Source organism: Eubalaena glacialis, chromosome 3, assembly GCF_028564815.1.
Source record: "Eubalaena glacialis isolate mEubGla1 chromosome 3, mEubGla1.1.hap2.+ XY, whole genome shotgun sequence".
In the NCBI taxonomy this organism is placed as follows: Eukaryota; Metazoa; Chordata; class Mammalia; order Artiodactyla; family Balaenidae; genus Eubalaena; species Eubalaena glacialis.
The window spans coordinates 21,319,155-21,339,364 of NC_083718.1; the positions used below are offsets into that span (position 1 = coordinate 21,319,155).

Sequence of the window (20,210 nt, forward strand, 5' to 3'; positions counted from 1 at the left end):
CTCACCAGGTTCACTGAGGCGGTTTCTGAGCCGTGTCCCTTCTGGGAGCTGGGTAGCTGTCTCTTGTGAAAGCAGTGAGAGGCGTCCCTTCCCTTCCAGTCCCCTAAACAGGAAGCTGGTACAAGGCCTGCCCTGACTGCAGAGCTACTGGGGTGCTGGCAGAAAGGTGCGGTGATGTCCACGGCAGACATGCCGTGGTTCATTAAAACTGCAAAGAATTCCTGCAGGAAATCCCCACTTTGTTTACAGCCCTTCACAAGCTGAGCAGCCCAGGATCTCCAAGGAGAACGCCAAACGTTACACGGTCCCAGACAGCAGACTGGAAGGCGATGCTGTGCCAGCAGCAACACGGGAACACGGGTGTGGGTCTGGGAAGACAGAAGGGGGATGGGGGAGGCAGTGGACGGTGCAGTTCCTGCCATCTGGAAGGGTGGGTATTCTGAGGGGACATCTCACCAGTCAAGAGGAGACGGCAAATCATAACTATTGTGGTGATCGTTCTGAAATGTATGGAAATAGCGAATCACTACATTGTGTAAAAGGAACTAACATAGTGTTGTGGGTCAATTACACTTCAGAAACAAACAAACTTATAGAAAAAGAAATCAGATTTGTGGTTACTGGCGGGGGCGGGGGGTGAGGAATTGGATGAAGGCTGTCAAAAGGTACAGACTTCCTCCTTATGCTATGTTATAAGCTAAATAAGTACTAGGGATATAATGTACAACATGATAAATACCGTTCACACTGCTGTATGTTTCATATGAAAGTTAAGAGAGTAAATCCTGAGTTCTCATCACAAGGAAAAAACTTTTTTTCTATTTCTTTAATTTTGTATCTATGTGAGATGATAGATCATCACCAGACTTATTGTGATAATCATTTCATAAAGAATGGAAGTCAAATCATTATGCTGTACACCTTAAACTTATACAGTGCTGTAACACAATAAAACTGAAAGAAAAGAAAACAAAAAAGAGGAGATGGTGAAGGAAAAGGAGGGAGGGTGGCCTGGTGAAAACACGGCATCGGCGAGGACTTTTAGTGACAGTTTCATCAGGAAGCACAGAACATCTGGGTTCTTTATTTTTGCCAAATCTATACTTGCTTTGGGGGCATCCTTCCTCACTTAGCATATGTTTAAACATTAGTATTGAAGAATACTAATACATGTTTTGCTTTATACATGTCCCTGGCACATAACGGGCCTTTGATAAATACTTCTTGAATGAGTGATAAAGGACACGGCACCTCAAACTCACGAGGCCCCAAACCCAAACCCAAACAGAGGCACAAACAGGGGCTCAGGCTCACAGGGAACATTTGGTACCTCAGCTCACTTTCCTTTGGGTATTTTCCACGGTTTCACTCAGCCTGAAATGTCCCTACTGGCAAAAACTGCCCTTTGAAATGCAGACAAAGTCAAAGATTCTTCTCACTGGCTCCCCATCACCACCACCAATAGCCTTTGCCAGAGCGTCACCAAGAAGGGACACTGAGCCTCAATCTAGCCAAGGCTGTGCTCATGATGCTCTGGATTATGAAAGCCCAAAGTAGCTTTTAAAATACAAACAACGTTTTTGTAACTAAGAGAAAAGTCAAGGGGAGGGAGTGCTTAGAATGATCCCCAAACAGCCCTGCTCTCCTGGGGGTACTGTTCAACATCATACCTCGTTGAATGTTGCTTTTTAAAACATAATACAGCATCAGTAATTCATTGGTGGCTGTGCTGATTCCACGGGGTTGTTTGCTCAAAGGTCAGATAATGTCATCGCTCTGGAAGCCTTGGGCGGGAGGAGCTACACTTGGACCAACTTCCGCCAGTGAATCTACAGCCCTGAGGCCTTCTCAGAAATGGGAGGTGACCGTTTACCCTGTGACGTGTAAGAATGAGTGCATTCTCTTGTTCCGTGTAGGACCTGAGAGTACTTTTTGATTGTACTAACGTTTGTCTCAGTTTTCCTTTGCCATGAAAAAAAAAACTGAGTCCAAAGGAATGCCTCCTTTTTGGAAAATAATTCTAATTGATTCTGTTTACAGAATTAGAACTCGGCATTAAAAAAATAAACTTGGACATATGAAAACACAAATCTTCCTACCTACCCAGGACATGTAAATCAGATCTTATTGCTTTGGGCAGAGTGATTACAAAATTAGCAGGGAGAGATTGGCTTGCAGGTCCCATCAGATGTAATGACAGCATGAATTTCTCATTATTAAAATATGTAATATTTCAGATGGGACTGCATAATATTTGAGATATAATACCATAATACATGTGGTTATATAATAATTATGCAGTAATTAATTTTATAATAGATGTCTCAATGTCAGTTCAGTAGGTTTGTATGATCATGTGCAAAGCTTATGCTGGAAGAGGAATGTTGAACAGAAAACTGATTCACGAAACAAACTTTTTCAAGAAGCTTATGCTCTGAGAAGAAAAGTTAAAATAAGTTTCCAAATAATACAAGGCAGATTATATTAAGATAATAAGGAAGGAACAAACTGCCAGTGGATTCCAAGGAGGGAGAGATGACATCAGGCTGGAGGGGACAAAGAAAAAAATCGTAATGAAGGTTGAGCAGGGTATTGAGATAAGGTACAGATGGGGAAGAACGGACGACAAATTTTGACTGTGAGGTGAGCTTAGGAGATAAACCTGGAACCACCAGCTGGGTCAAGACTGAGTATCTGAAATCACTTTAGCTCTCACTTTTGAAGCAGGCATGATATTTTCTTTAAAAATTATTGTATTAGTTTGCTAGGGCTGCCGTAACAAAGTACCACAAACTGCAAGGCTTCAATAACAGACATTTATTGTCTCACAGCTCTGGAGCCTGGAAGTCTGAGATCAAGGTGTCGGCAGGGTGGGTTCCTTCTGAGGTCCAGGAGGGAGAATCTGGCCCACGTCCCTCCCCTAGCTTTTCAGGGTTTACCAGCAATGTTTTGCATTCCTTAGTTTGTAGATACATCACCCCAATATCTGTCGCTGTGTTCACACAACTTTCTCCCTGTGTGCATGTCTGTGTCCAAATTTCCCCTTTTTATAAAGACATCAGTCAGATTAGCACTCACTTTAATGGTCTTATTTTAACTTGATTACCTCTGTAAAGATCCAATCTCCAAATAAAGTCACATCCTGAGGTTCTGGGGGTTAGGATTTCAATACATCTTTTTGGGGACACACAATTCATCCCATAGCAGTTACACACACACACATTGTTTCCTATGGCAAGTGCCTTTTTTTTTTAATTTATTTTTTAAAATTTATTTATTTATTTATTTATTTATTTTTGGCTGTGTTGGGTCTTCGTTGCTGCATGCGGGCTTTCTCTAGTTGCGGCGAGCGGGGGCTACTCTTCCTTGCGGTGCGCGGGCTTCTCATTGCAGTGGCTTCTCTTGTTGTGGAACACGGGCTCTAGGCACGTGGGCTTCAGTAGTTGTGGCATGCGGGCTCAGTAGTTGTGGCTCGTGGGCTCTAGAGTGCAGGCTCAGTAGTTGTGGCACATGGGCTTAATTGCTCCACGGCATGTGGGATCTTCCCGGGCCAGGGCTCGAACCTGTGTCTCCTGCATTGGCTGGCGGATTCTTAACCACTGTGCCACCAGGGAAGCCCAGCAAGTTCCTTTTAAAAATGATGTTGAGAGGTTAAGAGTCTGGTGTTTATCCTAGAATCAGGTCATGGAATAAAATAGAAAAAATAGAAAAAGAAATGTTCCAGCTCAGTAGCCTCTCATATAGTTTACTGACTTCTCTGGCATCTATCTGCGTTCTCTCACAGACTGAAAATGAGCAGGCGCGTTTGAGCTTAGGGAAAGTATCAACAATTCTTCTCATTTGTATTACGTACTATAGTTTATGAAGTATTTTCTCACTTCATCTCATGTGATCTTCACAATAATTCTATTAGCTAAGCAGGGTAGATACGCCATTACCAATGTATAGACAAGTAGCTTAAGTCTGACAGGTTCCATGAAACATTTAGGGTCACGCTTTAGGTGACTGCAAAAGATGGCAAGAAAATTTAGGTGTTCTGAATTACATCCCAGATTTTTCTCATTCCATCATGATGTATAAAAACATTTTTTTAAAAGAAAGTACACGGACTTCCCTGGTGGTCCAGTGGGTAAGACTCTGCGCTCCCAATGCAGGCGGCCCAGGTTCGATCCCTGGTCAGGGAACTAGATCCCACATGCATGCCGCAACTGAGTCCACATGCCACAACTAAGAAGCCTGCATATGGCAACTAAAGATCCCACATGCCGCAACTAAGACCCAGCACAACCAAAATAAATAAATAAATAAATATTAAAATAAATAAAAATAAAAAAGAAAGTACAGCAATTTTACTTGTCTCCATTCTGTAGGTAAAGAAACAATGAAAGCTTATGATAAATCCAGGATTCAAACCTAACAGTCTCCTGAGGCCCTACCCTTGGCAGAAATTCACCGAGATTATTACTGCCTATGGGGCAGGCGTGCTCAGTCGGTAACTTTCATAAATTTTCATTCAGTTCTACTCAATATTTAATAAGCCAGAAATTCTGTTAGGTGTTGGTGATATGGAGATTATTAAGGCTAGGTAATATACTACTGAGAAAGACAGATGTACAAAGACTATTAAACAACGTGGTGATTTCACAAGAGGCTGTATGGGGAGGGATCAGTGAGGACACAGAGAGGGAACCTTCCATGCCCAGGAGAAAGTCTGGGTGATGGATCCCCTCTATTCTTTTTCCTGCTCCCTGGCTCAGGGCGCTGCAGGTTATAAACATGACTAAACTGGAAGGCAGTACACATAGCACAGACAGAGTGTGACCTTTGGAACCACACTGATCGGGCTATAGTCCTAGAGCCAGCACCTACCAGCCGTGACCCTGGGCAAGTTACTTAATCTCTGAGGACACCACTTTCTTTCTTGTTAAGATAGAGATAATTCATAGGACTGCAGTGATGAGATGACGAAATGTAAAGCCCAACGTGCTTGATAAATTTTAGCCATTATGACTCATGAAACTAGCTTTAATTTTAGTGGGCTTAAAAAAATTTCACATTGCTCCTATTGCGCAATTAGATACAAACATTTGATAACCATATCTACTCATTTCTCCTTCATTCTCACCTCCATCCTGCTAGGGATCATGAGAATTCATAAATCCTATTTTAGAGTTTTTGACTATAGGTTTCAGGGAGTAGATGCCCTGACGATCTTGGCTTAGGCTTTGAGATTTTGTCCACATCCTCTGGGAATTTCACCCTTATAGTGTTGATATTATACGGAACTCCTTTACCACCCAAGCATGGACTCCCAGTGGTGAAGCCGGCCCTATTCATTGGTAGTTTTCACTTGCTTTACTTTGGTTCTGTGGGGCACCTACTTGTTTCACACAAATATTATAAAGTTGGGTAGTTATTTGTTGGTAGTCATTTATTTACGAAGCATAAAATATCGAATTATTGACAAAGCATAATTTGTCCCCTAATTTTCTGACAGATGCTTTGAAATTGGTAGGAATATAAGCCAATGGGGAAAACGTGTGGTTTGCCATCTTAATATCGGACTTGCTCTGAAGTTAGGGAGCCTTCATGGAACTCAAATACTAGTTATCTGAACAGTAAATGTATATGAGCCAAGACAGTTTTCAAGAAGCACTTACTCCACCAGTTACCACAACATATTATAAAGCTCAGCTGATATTCCAGGAAAGTTGTTCTTGGCTTCTGAGCGAAGCTTTCCCAATGGGCTTCCTGTATGACCCTGGGACACTATTTCTCCACTGTCCAGCTACCTACTGCTGCATTCTGGTTTCCAAGAGAAAGGGGAGGGACACAGTAGTTCATGTCTTAGATTGCTGTGCCAGGCAAACAAGCAAACCAACAAAGCTGGAATCCTTTAAAGTTAGGCCAGTGCCAGCTAAAAGCAACCAGGCCCCTCTACCCTCTCTGACCCAAATGAGTCCTCCAGAGTCAAAGGTAGCTCTCTACCAGAGGTCACTTAACCCCACACTGCCATGTCTGACTACCAAAAGGGAAAGAGGAGGAGTTCTTTTCTAAATCCTTCTGTTTCCTCAACAGAACTCATCACCAATATATTCTTCATGGTGGTAAACCTAACATGGATCATTAAGCATCTAAAAGAATACACACGTTCATTTAACAGTTCCACAAGTTATATTTTATTACCCAATTATCAGAGGCAAATTATCTGCAAACAGCAATAACTGCTGTAGAGCTATATGCTCTGATTAAACAAATATATTTTTATTTGAAGATTATTCCTTAATCAATGTTACATTTAACAGTACAAAAAAAAGAAAAAATATATTTACAAAGAGCAAAGGCAATGAGACTGTTTCTCTAGCTATAACCGATAGTAAAAGAAAATATAAAAAAATATAAAAATAACTTTTTCATAGCCAAATAAGCTACCTTCTTAAAATACCAAATAAATAAATACATTTAAAGCTATCAACTGAGTTACTACTCTGAAGCTACTAATCTGAAGTAACTAAAATTCAGTATCAGAGTCCTGGATTTACAATGCTGTATTTTTTCACTGATTTCTTCATCTGCTTAATTTTCTTCTTTAAGACTTGGTGATCTTGTTTTGAAATATTCCGAAAATATCTACAACCTAAGAAACAAAACAAGGCAAAACAAACAAAACGTTTTAATACTTATCATCAAATTCTTTAAGTATATTTCTACATTTTAAAAATTTTGCTTCAACTCTGGCATACTGATGATTATAAAAGTAGACGGATTTGTATTATCTATACCAATATGTCTAAGCCCATTCTCAGAGCTGTCACCAATGAAATGTACTGCTTCCTACATACAAAAATATTTCTGATCCATCATAATTAAAGCATATACTTTAGCTTCTTTTCTACCTTCCCTCCTAAACCTTAGTTAAGGTGATATGCATATTATATATATTCATATATTAAATGAGCCTTCTCCAGAAGCAAACTACCAGAGCTTCCTTCTCAACGATAAGTTGGTAAAAGAGCCAAAGATGCATCTATGACAATAAGGAAGTTCTCTGTAGAAAACCCTGATGTGAAGAATTAGAATAAACAAATCATAGGTTAGAAGAGATCAAAAATTTAATCTAGCCATTCCTGCCATCTAGCAGGCAGCTGGATGGTGATCATGCAGATATGCCAAAGGTGCTCATCACAAGTTCTACCTGCTTTTCATAGTCTTACAATGCTAAGAGGATCACTAGTTAAGTATTTCAGAGACATGAATCAAATTCCTGTAAGAAAAATGTAAACTGGATATTATAAGAGATTTTCTCTATTTAATAAATGAGCCCATAAAAAACATAGGAAAAATTAATTTTATTACAGTCTCAGCTTGCATTTATTCATATTCTCTGGGAAATTGCTAGAATATATATTGTACCTAGAGTAACAATTTTATTATCCCTGAAAATAGTAGGTGAGAACTGCTAATATTTTATTAGCTGGGAGGCAGTGGTGTGTGTGGTGTTAATGTAATAATTTGTGTTTCTAAACACATCTACCACTTTAGCAAAAACAAAATACTTTGTACACAGATTTCTGCTTCTGTCTAGAATACAGAAAACTGGAAAAAACTCTGCTACCAATCTAACACAGAGAAAAAGCCAAATAAACTACAATTCCTAACTTCAAGCCCACCGAGCTAAAGTCACAGGGCAGCCAAGCAGCCTGAACTGTTGGGAGGAAAGGCCCCTCCAAGGACAAATGGGCCTGGTTCACCTTGAGCAGAGCATGGGAGGAAGGGCAGCCACCGTACCCTACTCCAAGCACAAAGCAAAGGGAGGCCACGACTAAAATTCGCATCCCAGGATGTAATGAGGGTAACCAGATCAAGAACAAAACCCAGCACAACTCCCAATAGACTGACTCAACCCCCATACTAACACCCGGAAAGAAGAAAAGGTGAGCCCATTCCCAGACATTTTATGCCTGATATTCGCAGGATACCTCAGAATGTATAAAGCACTTTGATGTGATGTTTGTGTGATGCTTACAGCAATCCTGTAAGCAAACGGGGCAGGTGTTACACTGCCCATCTCAAACAGAAGGCTCCCAAAGGTTAACTGCTTGACCTAAGTGACCTGGCAAGTAAGGGACAGAATTGGAAAGTTAACCCAGGTCTTCAGACCCCACTCAAACACAGGTACCTTTTGATATCTGTACCAGAAACCTCTATACTCATAAAGTAGAAAGTCACAATCCAAATCACATTTGTTTCTTGTCATCAGTACATCAGAAATTTTAAAAACTACTTTCATGTTTACTAATCCCTTTCCTCCCATAAAATCAGTATTCTACTAATCTAAGTAACCATCTGAAACATTAACTGAGAATACTAATTCCAAATCAATACAAATTATATCTAAACCGACCTGAAGAATCTCTTTAGGATACTTTAAACTCCCTGGCCACACAGTGTTTACTCATGGTCACTGTGAGGTCACTTTCTTCACCTCTGGACACGTTCTGTTGCAGTCTCATTTCAGTACTGACTACCTTTCTACATTTCAGTGGTACAAAGCAGGTAAGAGTTTTAATAGCCAAGATATTCCCCAAAGAAGAGACCAATTTCCCTTTCTTTTAAGACGACTTTTAAGTAAGTTAATAGGAGGTGTTTTTTTTTTTCTTTTCTGAAGGGAAGAAAATGTCTCATCCTTACAGCAACAGGTAAGTAAATATAAATAACAAAGCTGTCATAAAAAAATGAGGTCAATAAAGAATATTTTTCTATGTCTAATATAGTAGACAAACTCAGTAAACTTTCTCTGCAGCACAGCCAAATGGTCATTTGCTGTGAAAACGGTGCATCCTTTATCTTAATGGCCCCTAAAGATACTCAAGTTAGAGCATAAAAACCAATGACGATCAACAATATGAAATCACTGTTTCTAATCCATGGAAATTCCCTACAAGCAGATCACCTGGCCTGAATTCAGTATTCATTTTTCCACTCCGCAGTTATTTTTCCAGCATCTAATACCCTTAGATACTGTTTAGGTAAACTCTAATATGAATGAATGGTCACACTTTGTAATTTCAAAATCACCTGAAAGCTATGGCTAGATAAAAAGAAAACAAAACATGTACCTTTTCCTAACAATAATCCAGCTACCAAAGCTTTCTCACAAGCCAAAGCTTTATCTTCCTTCCAATCACTTTTTGCCCGAAAGTAGCTGAAGTGAAAGCTTGGCCACCAGTTTTTCCTGGAGTTCCACTCTTCTTGAACCCAGGCAAGATGACTCCTGGAAAAGAAAAATGTCAAAAGGGAAGGTCAGTGATGGAGACAGACCTATAGTGTCAGAATCTGAACTTAAGTAGGGTCTGTGGAAAGATGACAAGGAAGATGTTTCCAAACTAGCTTCCGAGTATGGCCATGGCATAGCACACACATGAAAGCAAATCCTTTTTCGTCCTCTTTGATCTCCACGTCCCATTTTCCATTTAATGAAAGAGCCAGTTCAGTACAGCACAGCAGTTAACAGCATAGACTCTAAGGTCAAAATCTCAGATTCAAATCCCAGATCTTCCATCTACTATCTATGTGATCTTCGGCAAGTTGCTTAATCTCTCTGAGCCTCAATTTCCTTGAGGATATTAAATGGTGCCCATCTCGTAGCACTGTTATTAGGATTAAACTGGTCCATAGTATAGCAAGTGTCATATAAAGCTCTTTGCATGCTTTATATGGTACAAAGTAAATTTTCAACAAATGTTAGCTATTGTTATTTATTTCTTAAAAGTTACTTTAAAACCTTACTTTAAAATTATAGGCTACAAAGAATTACTATCCAAATTGAGATGGCATTATTATACAAACACAGGAACACATAGGTTTGACAGTTGAACCCAGGCAATGCTAAGTATTCATCAATAATTTAATAGAGCAAAGACTTATTTAGTACCTATTTGCCCCTGTGGCAAAACTTCTAGAGGTTTAAAAAGTGAGCAGCACATTTCTCTGCCTTCAAGAACCTTGGGGTTAGTAAGGGTTTGTACAGTGCTTTAGATTTAGAAAGTGGTTTACAGTGAGTACATCAACATATCACACCAAAAATACTTCCTAATCAAGACTGTTCTAAGGTCAAGTCAGGTCTGAAGCCTGAAGCAAGTTCCCACTGATAATGAATTTCCTAAGCAATTAAAATGGATATAATAAATCAATGAAATTTAATTTTTGTGATATCCTTTATTCTCTCACACACAAGGTAAAAATGACAAGGGCCACTCCTTTCCTTTTACTCAAAATGTGACACTGATGATTATTTTGATCAGAGGGATAGCTTTAGATACCCAGCTCACAAGGGACTTAATAAATATTTGCTGAATGAATAACCGTGACGATTTTATGAGGTCCTAAAAAAACCCAATGAAAATGACTGAGAACAGTTGGGAGAAAAGCTGCTTCCCATGTGATCTTACAAGTTGATGACACAAATCACAAACAGCTTTACAAAGAATCTAGTGAAGAGTGGAGGTGACCCCTTCTGGTCCCTATTTCCAATTAGAAAGCACAAACTTAGCTCTTAGCAGAGTAGTGGTAAGGGCTATTATCCATTTTGATAGCACAAAAAATCTGGGTAGAATTTTTGTATGTTTTACTTGTGACTTCCTATTTCCTGTTCTTCTGACGTACTCAGAAGAAAACAGCTGAAGACACAGTTCAAAAAATCCAAAAACATAAACAAAGAACTTTATTAGCTAAAATATTATAAAACATTATTTATGCTGATCCAGTAATAAACACTGTATGTTTCTTACTTACCCCATTAAAGTCTGTCTGAGATATTTTGCCAAATATTTCCAAGCAGTTATATTTTTAGTGCATCCAGCAAAATCTAAGACTCCAAATAATACCTCCAACCCCAGTTTATGGTGTTCTTCGTTTTCTGCAATGGTCACAACAGCTAGAGTTTACAGAAAGCACTGAAGAGCACAAAGCTAAAAGATTATATTCCACTGATAAAGTATCACTGAATCATAAGCCTTCTAGTTTGATTAACAGTTTAAAACAATTCACTGTGATCATACTCTCCTGTGATGAATCTGAAGAATTCAATAATTTATCCACATTAATGAAGGCAGGGTGGTGAGTCTGACCTCTATATGGGTTTATACTACTGAGAACATTACTTAAGGTACCGGCCCTATTTGGGCATTTTATATATGTTCTCTTCTATTAGGAGAAGAACCGAGGTAGTCCCAGTACCTACTGGACTTAGCAAGCGGATTTCCTATGAAGAATTATGTTCTTTTCTATACTGAGCTGAATCCCAGTAAAGATTAAAATCAGCTGAATCATATAAAATTGAAGCCGTTTTTCTTTTGCAACCATTGCCTAAATTCTATAGCAGAGGTCAGCACACTTTTTCTGTAAAGGGTCAGACACTATTTAAGTTTTGCAAGCCTTACAGGCTGTCATAACTACTCAACACTACTGTCGTAGGGCAAAAGCAGCCATAGACTGCTTTTATATTTATGTATATAAATAAATGGACATGGCTGTGCTCCAACAGAATTTGATTTATAGAAACAGGCAAGAGGGGACTTCCCTGGTGGTGCAGTGATTAAGAATCCACCTGCCAATGCAGGGGACACGGGTTCTACCCCTGGTCCAGGAAGATCACACATGCCACAGAGCAACTAAACCCGTGCACCACAACTACTGAGCCTGAGCTCTAGAGCCTGCGAGCCACAACTACTGAAGCCCACGCGCCTAGAGCCTGTGCTCCGCAACAAGAGAAGCCACCGCAATGAGAAGCCCGCGCACCACAACCAAGAGTAGTCCCCACTTGCCGTAACTAGAGAAGGCCCGGGTGCAGCAACGAAGACCCAATGCAGAAAGAAAGAAAGAAAAGAAGGAAAGGAAGGAAGGAAGAAAGAAAGAAATATTTAAAAAAAAAAAAAAAACAGGCAAGAGGTGGATCCGGCCCATAGCCACAGTCTGCTGAGCCCCAGTCTACAGCTTGTCTGCACAAAGAGATTTAAAACAAACTACTTACCTGACTTTCTCAGTAATCTATGGAATTCTAACATCAGTTTATGAGATGGTACAATTTGATACAAAATCTGGAAGAAAGGATAATCTTGTAATTTTTACACATTCGAAAGGTGTTTCTCTAATTTCAGCTTACTTTCAAATAAAGTTCTTACTATCTAATATGCCCTCAGTAAAGGAATCAAGGATTTAAAAGATACTTTGCTTTTATCCAGTTTAATTTTGGTATAGAAAGGTGTTCTATGTAAAGCTATTTAAAAAAAAAAATCCCTCCTAATAACAAGATAGTTGGTTGGGAGGGTGGGGGGATGTGGATAGACAGAGACTTTTTATTTTCTCTATACTTATACTGTTTACCACACTTAAAAACTTAATTTCTTTTCAGCAGCCAGGACTGAGGAAAAAAATAAAGAAAAAGAGAATCAATATCACATAGGAAAGAGATTTAATATTTATTGATCACAAAAGGTCACAGAATATACAAAACAAAACCCAAAAAAGGCAAGGCTAGTTATTTTGGAAGATTGTGTTCAGGAACACAGTACATTAAGAGTATTCAAGTCAATATTTTTACAATCTTTTTACACAATAGGGAGAAGTTAAAGGTTTTTCTTTCTAAAAATAGGATGGACAATTTTTATGAATATGCAAAAAATAGGATTGAAAGTATATTTCTCACTTAAACATATTTAATATTAGAGATGAATTTATTCTGTCTGCTGCTGAGGTAATTTAATCTTACACTGAAATAATTTCCCACAAAATGAAAAGTAAATTTGTTAATTTCTCTTAATAGTTTTTAAATTAGAGATCAATCAACATGATCAATATACCAATATCAGAGAGTATTATTAAAACTCAGTTTTTACAAAATCACATTTTTTTTTTGATTTAGGGAATTCTGTATATGGTTCAATTCACTTAGATTTTTAAAAAATATTTTATTGAAATATAACGTGTACTAGAAAAGTACACAAATCATGAGTGTGCCATTCAATAAACTTCCACAAGTTATACACACTCACATAATCAGCACCCAGATCAAAAGATAGAACACTATCAGAACTCTGGAAGTCTTTCATCAGTTTCGTAAAATTCTTAGCCATTGACTCATTAAATATTGTCTTTGCCTGTTTGTTTGCTTCTGAACCCCGTTCTCTCTCTCCTTTCCCTGGGCTCCAATTACAAGTAGTTCAGACCTTTCACCGAGTCCTTTGTACACTCTTTTCCGCACTTTTTATCCTTTTTGCTCTTCCTTCTTTAGCCTGATTTTCTACACAGTTCATTAATTCTCTCTTCTGCTATGTTCAATCTATTTAAACCCATTTATTGAGTTAATTTCAAATACTGTATTTTTCAAAAGGAAAAACCAGAATTTCTCTAAATCTATCTTGTCTTGAAGATAAGTGTTGACTACAGTCATTTTCTGTTCCATTTTTTTAAAGTCTTTTCAAAACACCATTAATGATTGACAACCTGAGTGAAGTTCAGCATCTTGCTTTTCTTGTAACTGTCCTTAGTATTTTCTTGCACAAATGGGTAAAGAGAAATCTTGGAGAGTAAAATTAAAATAGCAACTTTAAAAGTATATTATGCAGTTTGCAAGTAAGACTGTGGTACTGATATAAAGATATATAAATCAATGGAACAGAATTCAGTGTCCAGAAATAAACCATATATATCCATGATCAATTAATTTTTGACAATGGTGCCAAGACAATTCAATGGGAGTATGAAAATTCCTTTCAACAAACAGTGCTGGGACAACTGGATATCCACATGGCAAAGAATGAAGCTAGACCACTACATCACACTACATACAAAAATTAACTCAAAATGGATCAAAGACCTAAAGGTAAAAACTAAAATTATAAAACTCTGAAGAAAACCTAGGTGTAAATATGTGTTACCTTAGATTAGGCAATAGTTTCGTAGATATGACACAACTAAAAGCACAAGCAACCAAAGGAAGAACGCTAAATTGGACTTTATCAAAATGAATCATTTTTGTGCTTCAAAGAACACTATCAAGGGAACTCCCTGGTGGTCCAGTGGTTAGGACTCGGCACTTTCACTGCCGAGGGCCCGGGTTCAATCCCTCGTGGGGGAACTAAGATCCCGGAAGCCGCACCACTCAGCCAAAAAAAAAAAAAAAAAAAAACCATTATCAAGAAAGATAAAGATAACCCACAGAAAGGGAGAAAATAGAAAATAGTTGCAGATCATATATCTGATAAGGGTCTAGTATCCAGAATATATATAAAGAACTCTTACATCTCAACAACAAAAAAATAAGCAACCCAATTAAAAAAAGGGCAAAGGAATATTTCTCCAAAGAACATAAACGAATAGTCCATAAGCACATGAAAAGTTGGTCAACATCATTAGTCATTAGGGAAATGCAAATCAAAACCACAATGAGATACTACTTTCCATCTACTAGGATGGCCATAATAATAATAATAATACAGTAACAAATATGAGCGAGGATGTGGAGTAATTAGAACCCTCATACATTGCTGGTGAGAACTTAAAATTGTGCAGCTCCTTAGCAAAACAGCTTGGCAATTCCTCAAAAAGTAAAACATAAAGTTAGCATATTCTGGTGATTCAACTCCAAGGTATGTATACCCTTTCAATTCAAGAGAATTGAAAACGTATGTCCCACAAAAAGTTTTACACAAAAGTTCACAGAAGTATTATTCATAATAGCTGAAAAGTAAAAACAACCCAACAAAAGTTCACAGAAGTATTATTCATAATAGCTGAAAAGTAAAAACAACCCAAATGTCTATCAATTGGTTAATGGATAAACAAATGTTGTATATTCATACAGTGGAATAATAGAGACATAAAAAGAAATGAAGTGCTGACACATGCTACACCACCACATACAAGGCCACATATTGTATGACTCCATTTATATGAAATGTCCAGAATAGACAAATCTATAGAGACAGAAAGTAGATTAGTGGTTACCTAGGGTTTGGGTGGAGAGGGTGGGTGTGGGCTAATGGGTACGGTGTTTCTTTGGGGGGTCATTAATGTTCTATAATAGATTACGATAATGGTTGCACAACACTGTACATATACTAAAAAAAATTGGATTGTGCATTTAAAACAGTGAATTTTATGTTATGTAAATTCTATCTCAAAAAAGCTGCTAAGAAAATGTAAAGTGCCTTGAATCAAGAATAAACCAGATTTTCTTTAAAAACATTTTTTAAGTATTATGCAGTAAAACAAAGCCTGTTGAAAACTTTATAAAATGTACAGTTTCCACATCTGAAGGTTTGATAATGTCAATTTTGATGACTATACAAGTACAGATTAGAGCTAATTGGTTTTTTAAAAGGAAGATTAGTAGAAAAGGATTTTTCTCAGTCATTTGTATAGGCTGAAAAGGACCTTTCTTTTTCTTATTCCTCTAAAATATGATTAGAAACTGACCATGAAATATATAAAGAACTCCTAAATTCAATAACAAAAAACTGAAACACCTAATTCAAAAAAAGGATGTAAACAGACATTTCTCCAAAGAAGGTACACAAATAACCACTAAGCACATGAAAAGATGCTCAACATCACTACCATCAGGAAAATGCAAATCAAAATAAAAATGAGATACTTCTTCGTACACCTCAGGAGACCTATTATCAATTTCTTAAAAAAGGAAAGTAACAAAGTGTTGGTGAGGATGTGGAGAAATTTAAACCCTCATGCACTGCTGGTGGGAATGTAAAATGGTACAGCTGCTATGGAGACAGCTTGATGGTTCCTCAAAAGGCTAAACAAAGAAGTATCATATGATCCAGCAATTCCACTCCTAGGTATATACTTAAAATAACTGAAAGCAGGGACTCAGACACATACTGTACACCAATGCTCATAGTGGAGTTATCCACAAGAGCCAAAAACTGAAAACAGCCCAAATGTCTACCAAGAGATGAATGGATAAATAAAATGTGGAATATATTTATATATATAATATTCCATTATATATATAATGGAATATTATTCAGGCTTAGAAAGGAAGGAAATTCTGATACATGTTATAACATGGATGAATCTTGAAAACATTATGAAATAAGCAAGACATAAAAGGACAAATACTGTATGATTCCACTTAGATGAGGTTCCTAGAATGAGCAAAATTTAAAGAGACAGAAAGTAGAATAGAGGTTGCTGTATGCCTGAAACTAACACAATATTGCAAATCAATTATACTTCAATATATTAAAAAAAAAAGTAGAATAGAGGTTACTAGGGGTTGGGGGAGCCGTACTGTTTAATGGATACAGAGTTTCTGTTTGTGATGATGAAAAAGTTCAGGAAGTAGACAGTGGTGATGGTTGCACAAAACTGTGAATGTACTTAATGGCAATGCCATTAAAATGTGCACTTGAGGGACTTCCCTGGCGGTTCAGTGGTTCAGACTTTGAGCTTCCAATGAAGGGGGCACAGGTTCGATCCCTGGTCAGGGAACTAAGATCCCAGATGCCACATAGCGCGGCCAAAAAAAAAAGAAAAAATGTGCACTTGAAAATGGTTAAAACGGTAAATTTCATATTACATATATTTTACCACAATAAAAAAAAATTTTAAGGGATACCATATACAGTAACAATCCCAAACTTGAAACACTTAGGGGTAAATTTAACAAAATATATACACTAAAAACTACAAAACATTTCAGAGAGAAATAAAATACCTAAATTAATGGAGAGACATACCATGTTCACAGTTTGGAAATCTCAGTATTAGTAAGATGTCTATTCTCTCAAAATTGATCTACAGATTCAAAATCCCAACAAGATATTTTTGTAGCAATTGACAAGCTGATTTTAAAATGTACATGAAAAGTCAAAGGACCTAGAGAAGCTAAAAGCAATTTTGAAAAAGGACAAATTTGTATGACTTTCATGACATGATTCAAAGACTCACTGTAAAGCTACCGTAGTCATGATGTGCGGTATTGGTATACGGATGGAAATACACATCACTAGAACACAATAGAGTCTATATGCATGGTCAATTGATTTTCAACAAAGTTACCAATGTAATTCAACAGGGAAAAGATAGTCTTTTCAATGACCCTTACCTCACACTACACAAAAAAATTAGCTCAAAATCTGTCACAGACCTAAACATAAAACTGTAACACTTCTCGAAAAAAAAAAACAGAAGAGAATCTTCATTATCTTGGAGTAGGCAAAGATTTCTTAGACAAAAAATACTAACTGTAAAAGAAAAATGAGTAAATTGTACTTAATCAAAATTAGAAATTTCTGCTCTTTGAAAGATACTGTAAAGAAAACAAAAAGGCAAGCCACAGACTGGGAGAACATATTTACCATCCATATACCTGACAGAGGACTTGTACCCAGATTATATAAAAAAACTTCCAAATCAATAAGAAGACAAATAAGAGAAACTGAACTTTCATACTTCGATGGTGGGAATGTCAATGGTATAGTCTCCTCAGAAAACAGTTGGGCAGTTTCTTAAGTTAAACATATACCTTCCAGCAATTCCACTCTTAGGTAACTACCAAAGAAAAATGAAAATATATGTGCACACAAAAACTTGTACATCAATGTTCACAGTGGTATTCATAATAGCCAAAGAGTGAAAATAACCCAAATGTCCACCAAGAAGTGAATGTATAAAAATGGAATAATACTCAGCAGTAATATGGAACAAATTATTGATACAATAATATGGATAAATCTCAAAAACATTCTACTGAGCAAGAAAATCCAGACCTAAAGAAAAAAAAAAAGAGTACCTACTGTCAGATTTCATTTATATGAAATTCTAGAAGAGATAAAACTCATCTACAGTGACAGAAAGCAGATCAGTGACTGCCTGGGGCCAAGAGTACATGGGCGGCTTGGCTGCAAAGGGAAATGAGGGACTTTGTAGGGTGATGGAAATGTTCAATATCTTGATTATTATGGTGTTACATGGATGCATATATTTGCTAAAATGCATCCCAGTGTACATTTAAAATATCTGTTTTATTGTATGTAAGTTAAATTTCAATAAAGATGATTTCCTTAAAAAAAAAAGCAATGCAGAACTTTCCAACCAGGGTGACAAACAGTTTCTGAAATACTGATCCTCTCCCCTCCGTCTCACTTGGGCAGAAGATGGGGGAATGGTAGTGATGGGGGGTCTGCCGGGAGCCTGCAGCCTCCTGTCTTTACATCAGTGTACCATACATACACTGTCGTTTTCTCTGGATGCTATAACATGAAAGTTGGAAAGCAGTGACCTAAGAATGTCTTAAAGTAGATCCCCAACCCTCTTCAAACACTGACATAAAAATTCTCTACCTTAAGCACACTTATCAGTTTCTCTCTTGGTGCCTTCTCTCTCTTTAAAAAGTTGTATAAGTAGATATGAGCATTTGGATTTGATGGGAACTTTTCATCATAGGCGTAATTGGTAAGCACCTCTCGGGCTCCATCTTGATCCCCATAGAATTCCAGCATCTATATAAAATAAGTCATGATATCTTAGCTAAATTCTGTAAGATAGCTGTATGAAATATCATGTACAACTTAACTTTACTGATGAGCACAAAAAAAGTCACACAACTGAAAAACAGCATTTACTATATAGGGAACAATAGGGATGCCAGTTTTTGCTTCCACCAGCATATGTTACAACCTCCATAGAACACAGAAGATCATAAAAAAGGCCTACATGGTTTCCCATTTTTCCCTTATCATGTTTCATTACTGAAAAATGCAGCAACTTCAACATAAGAAGTGTTCCTATGAGAAATAAAGTCTTCAAAGTAGGGCACACTAGGACCAAAAAAAGACCATACGATGCAACTAACCTCAGTGCCCTACGTAACTTTAGCCACAAAAGGAGTGCATAAGGAATTATAATTCCTTTCCTTTCATTCCTTCCCATCCTGACACAGGAATTTCCAGATTCACTAGCATACGGTTTCAGAGATTATCTTCGGACAACATAATTATCACTTTAGCACTAATGAAACTTTCAAAAAGCAAGGGACTTCAGCATCCATGGATACTGAGGGACTACTGTATTTGGCCATGACACATTATCCAGTGGTGAAAATAAACACAGTAACGTTTACAGTATATTGGTAAAATAAACAAAAATTATTCAGACCAAAAAAAAGCATCATATTCTTTTTATTTTTAAACAATTTTCTCCATTAGTTGCTTTCTGATCAATAAAGATTAAGCTTATAACAAAATGAAACTAATAAAACCTTATGAAAAGTTTACTCACCTCTACATAACTCTTCACAAAAGGGTCCCAAACTCCAGGAATTTGAATCAATGCACAAAGGTTTATAGATGTCTTCCAGCTGTGGTTGAGCATATTCTGGGACGCTGTGTTGTAAGCATAATCATCCTCATCTGTCCAAAGACAAAAGATTTTTTAAAGTATTCAGCACTGAGGACTTCTGCAGAATCAGTACTCAATAAACTACCCACAAGAAAAGCTCAGACCCTGATGGCTTCACTGGTGAATTCTAACAAGCATTTCAAGTATAGTACTAATTCATCACAAACTCTCCCCCTAAAAAAGGACAGAGAGAAAACACTTCCCAACTGATCTATAAGATCAGAATCACCCTGATACCAAAACCAGACAAAGACGACACAAGAAAATTACAGACCAATATCTCTTATAAGTATAGACGCAAAAATCCTCAACAAAATACTAGCAAACTGAATCTAGCAACACATAAAGTGGGATCTATTCCAGGAATGCAAGGTGGTTTAACATCCGAAATCAATTAATACAATATTCCAAATCAACAGAATAATGACAAAAACCTCATAACCATCTCAAATGTTGCAGAAAAAGCATTTGACAAAATTCAATAACCTTTCATGATAAAAACACTGAACATCTAGGAAAAGAAGGAAGTTCTTCAATCTGATAAAGGGCATCTTATGAAAAACCCACAACTAATATCAGAATTGATGGTGAATGACTGCATGCAAGAGAGAATGTCCTCTCTTGCAACTTCTATTCAACATTATAATGGAGGTTCTAGGCGGGGCAATTCAACAAGAAAACAATACACACAATGTGCAGATTGGAAAGGAAGAAGTAAAACTATCTCTACTTGCAGATGACATGATCTTGTACATAGAAAATCCTAAGAATACACTAAAAACTTATTA

The 20,210-nt window shown here is 37.3% G+C and overlaps 1 protein-coding gene across 4 annotated transcripts in view; it reads right to left on the reverse strand.

Annotated features, from left to right (window-relative positions):
* Window positions 1-6,471: 6,471 nt before the first annotated feature.
* TAF1A (TATA-box binding protein associated factor, RNA polymerase I subunit A) overlaps window positions 6,472-20,210 on the reverse strand; it is a 33,612-nt gene continuing 19,873 nt past the window's right edge. For all 4 annotated transcript variants that reach the window (XM_061185332.1, XM_061185334.1, XM_061185331.1 and 1 more), the window contains 6 exons: window positions 19,303-19,433; window positions 18,366-18,524; window positions 12,032-12,098; window positions 10,795-10,918; window positions 9,120-9,274; window positions 6,472-6,637 (listed from right to left, as the gene is read on the reverse strand). In XM_061185332.1, coding sequence (XP_061041315.1) covers window positions 6,525-6,637; window positions 9,120-9,274; window positions 10,795-10,918; window positions 12,032-12,098; window positions 18,366-18,524; window positions 19,303-19,433 — 749 coding nt within the window. In that variant the 3' untranslated portion in view covers window positions 6,472-6,524. The remainder of the gene's footprint in view (window positions 6,638-9,119; window positions 9,275-10,794; window positions 10,919-12,031; window positions 12,099-18,365; window positions 18,525-19,302; window positions 19,434-20,210) is intronic.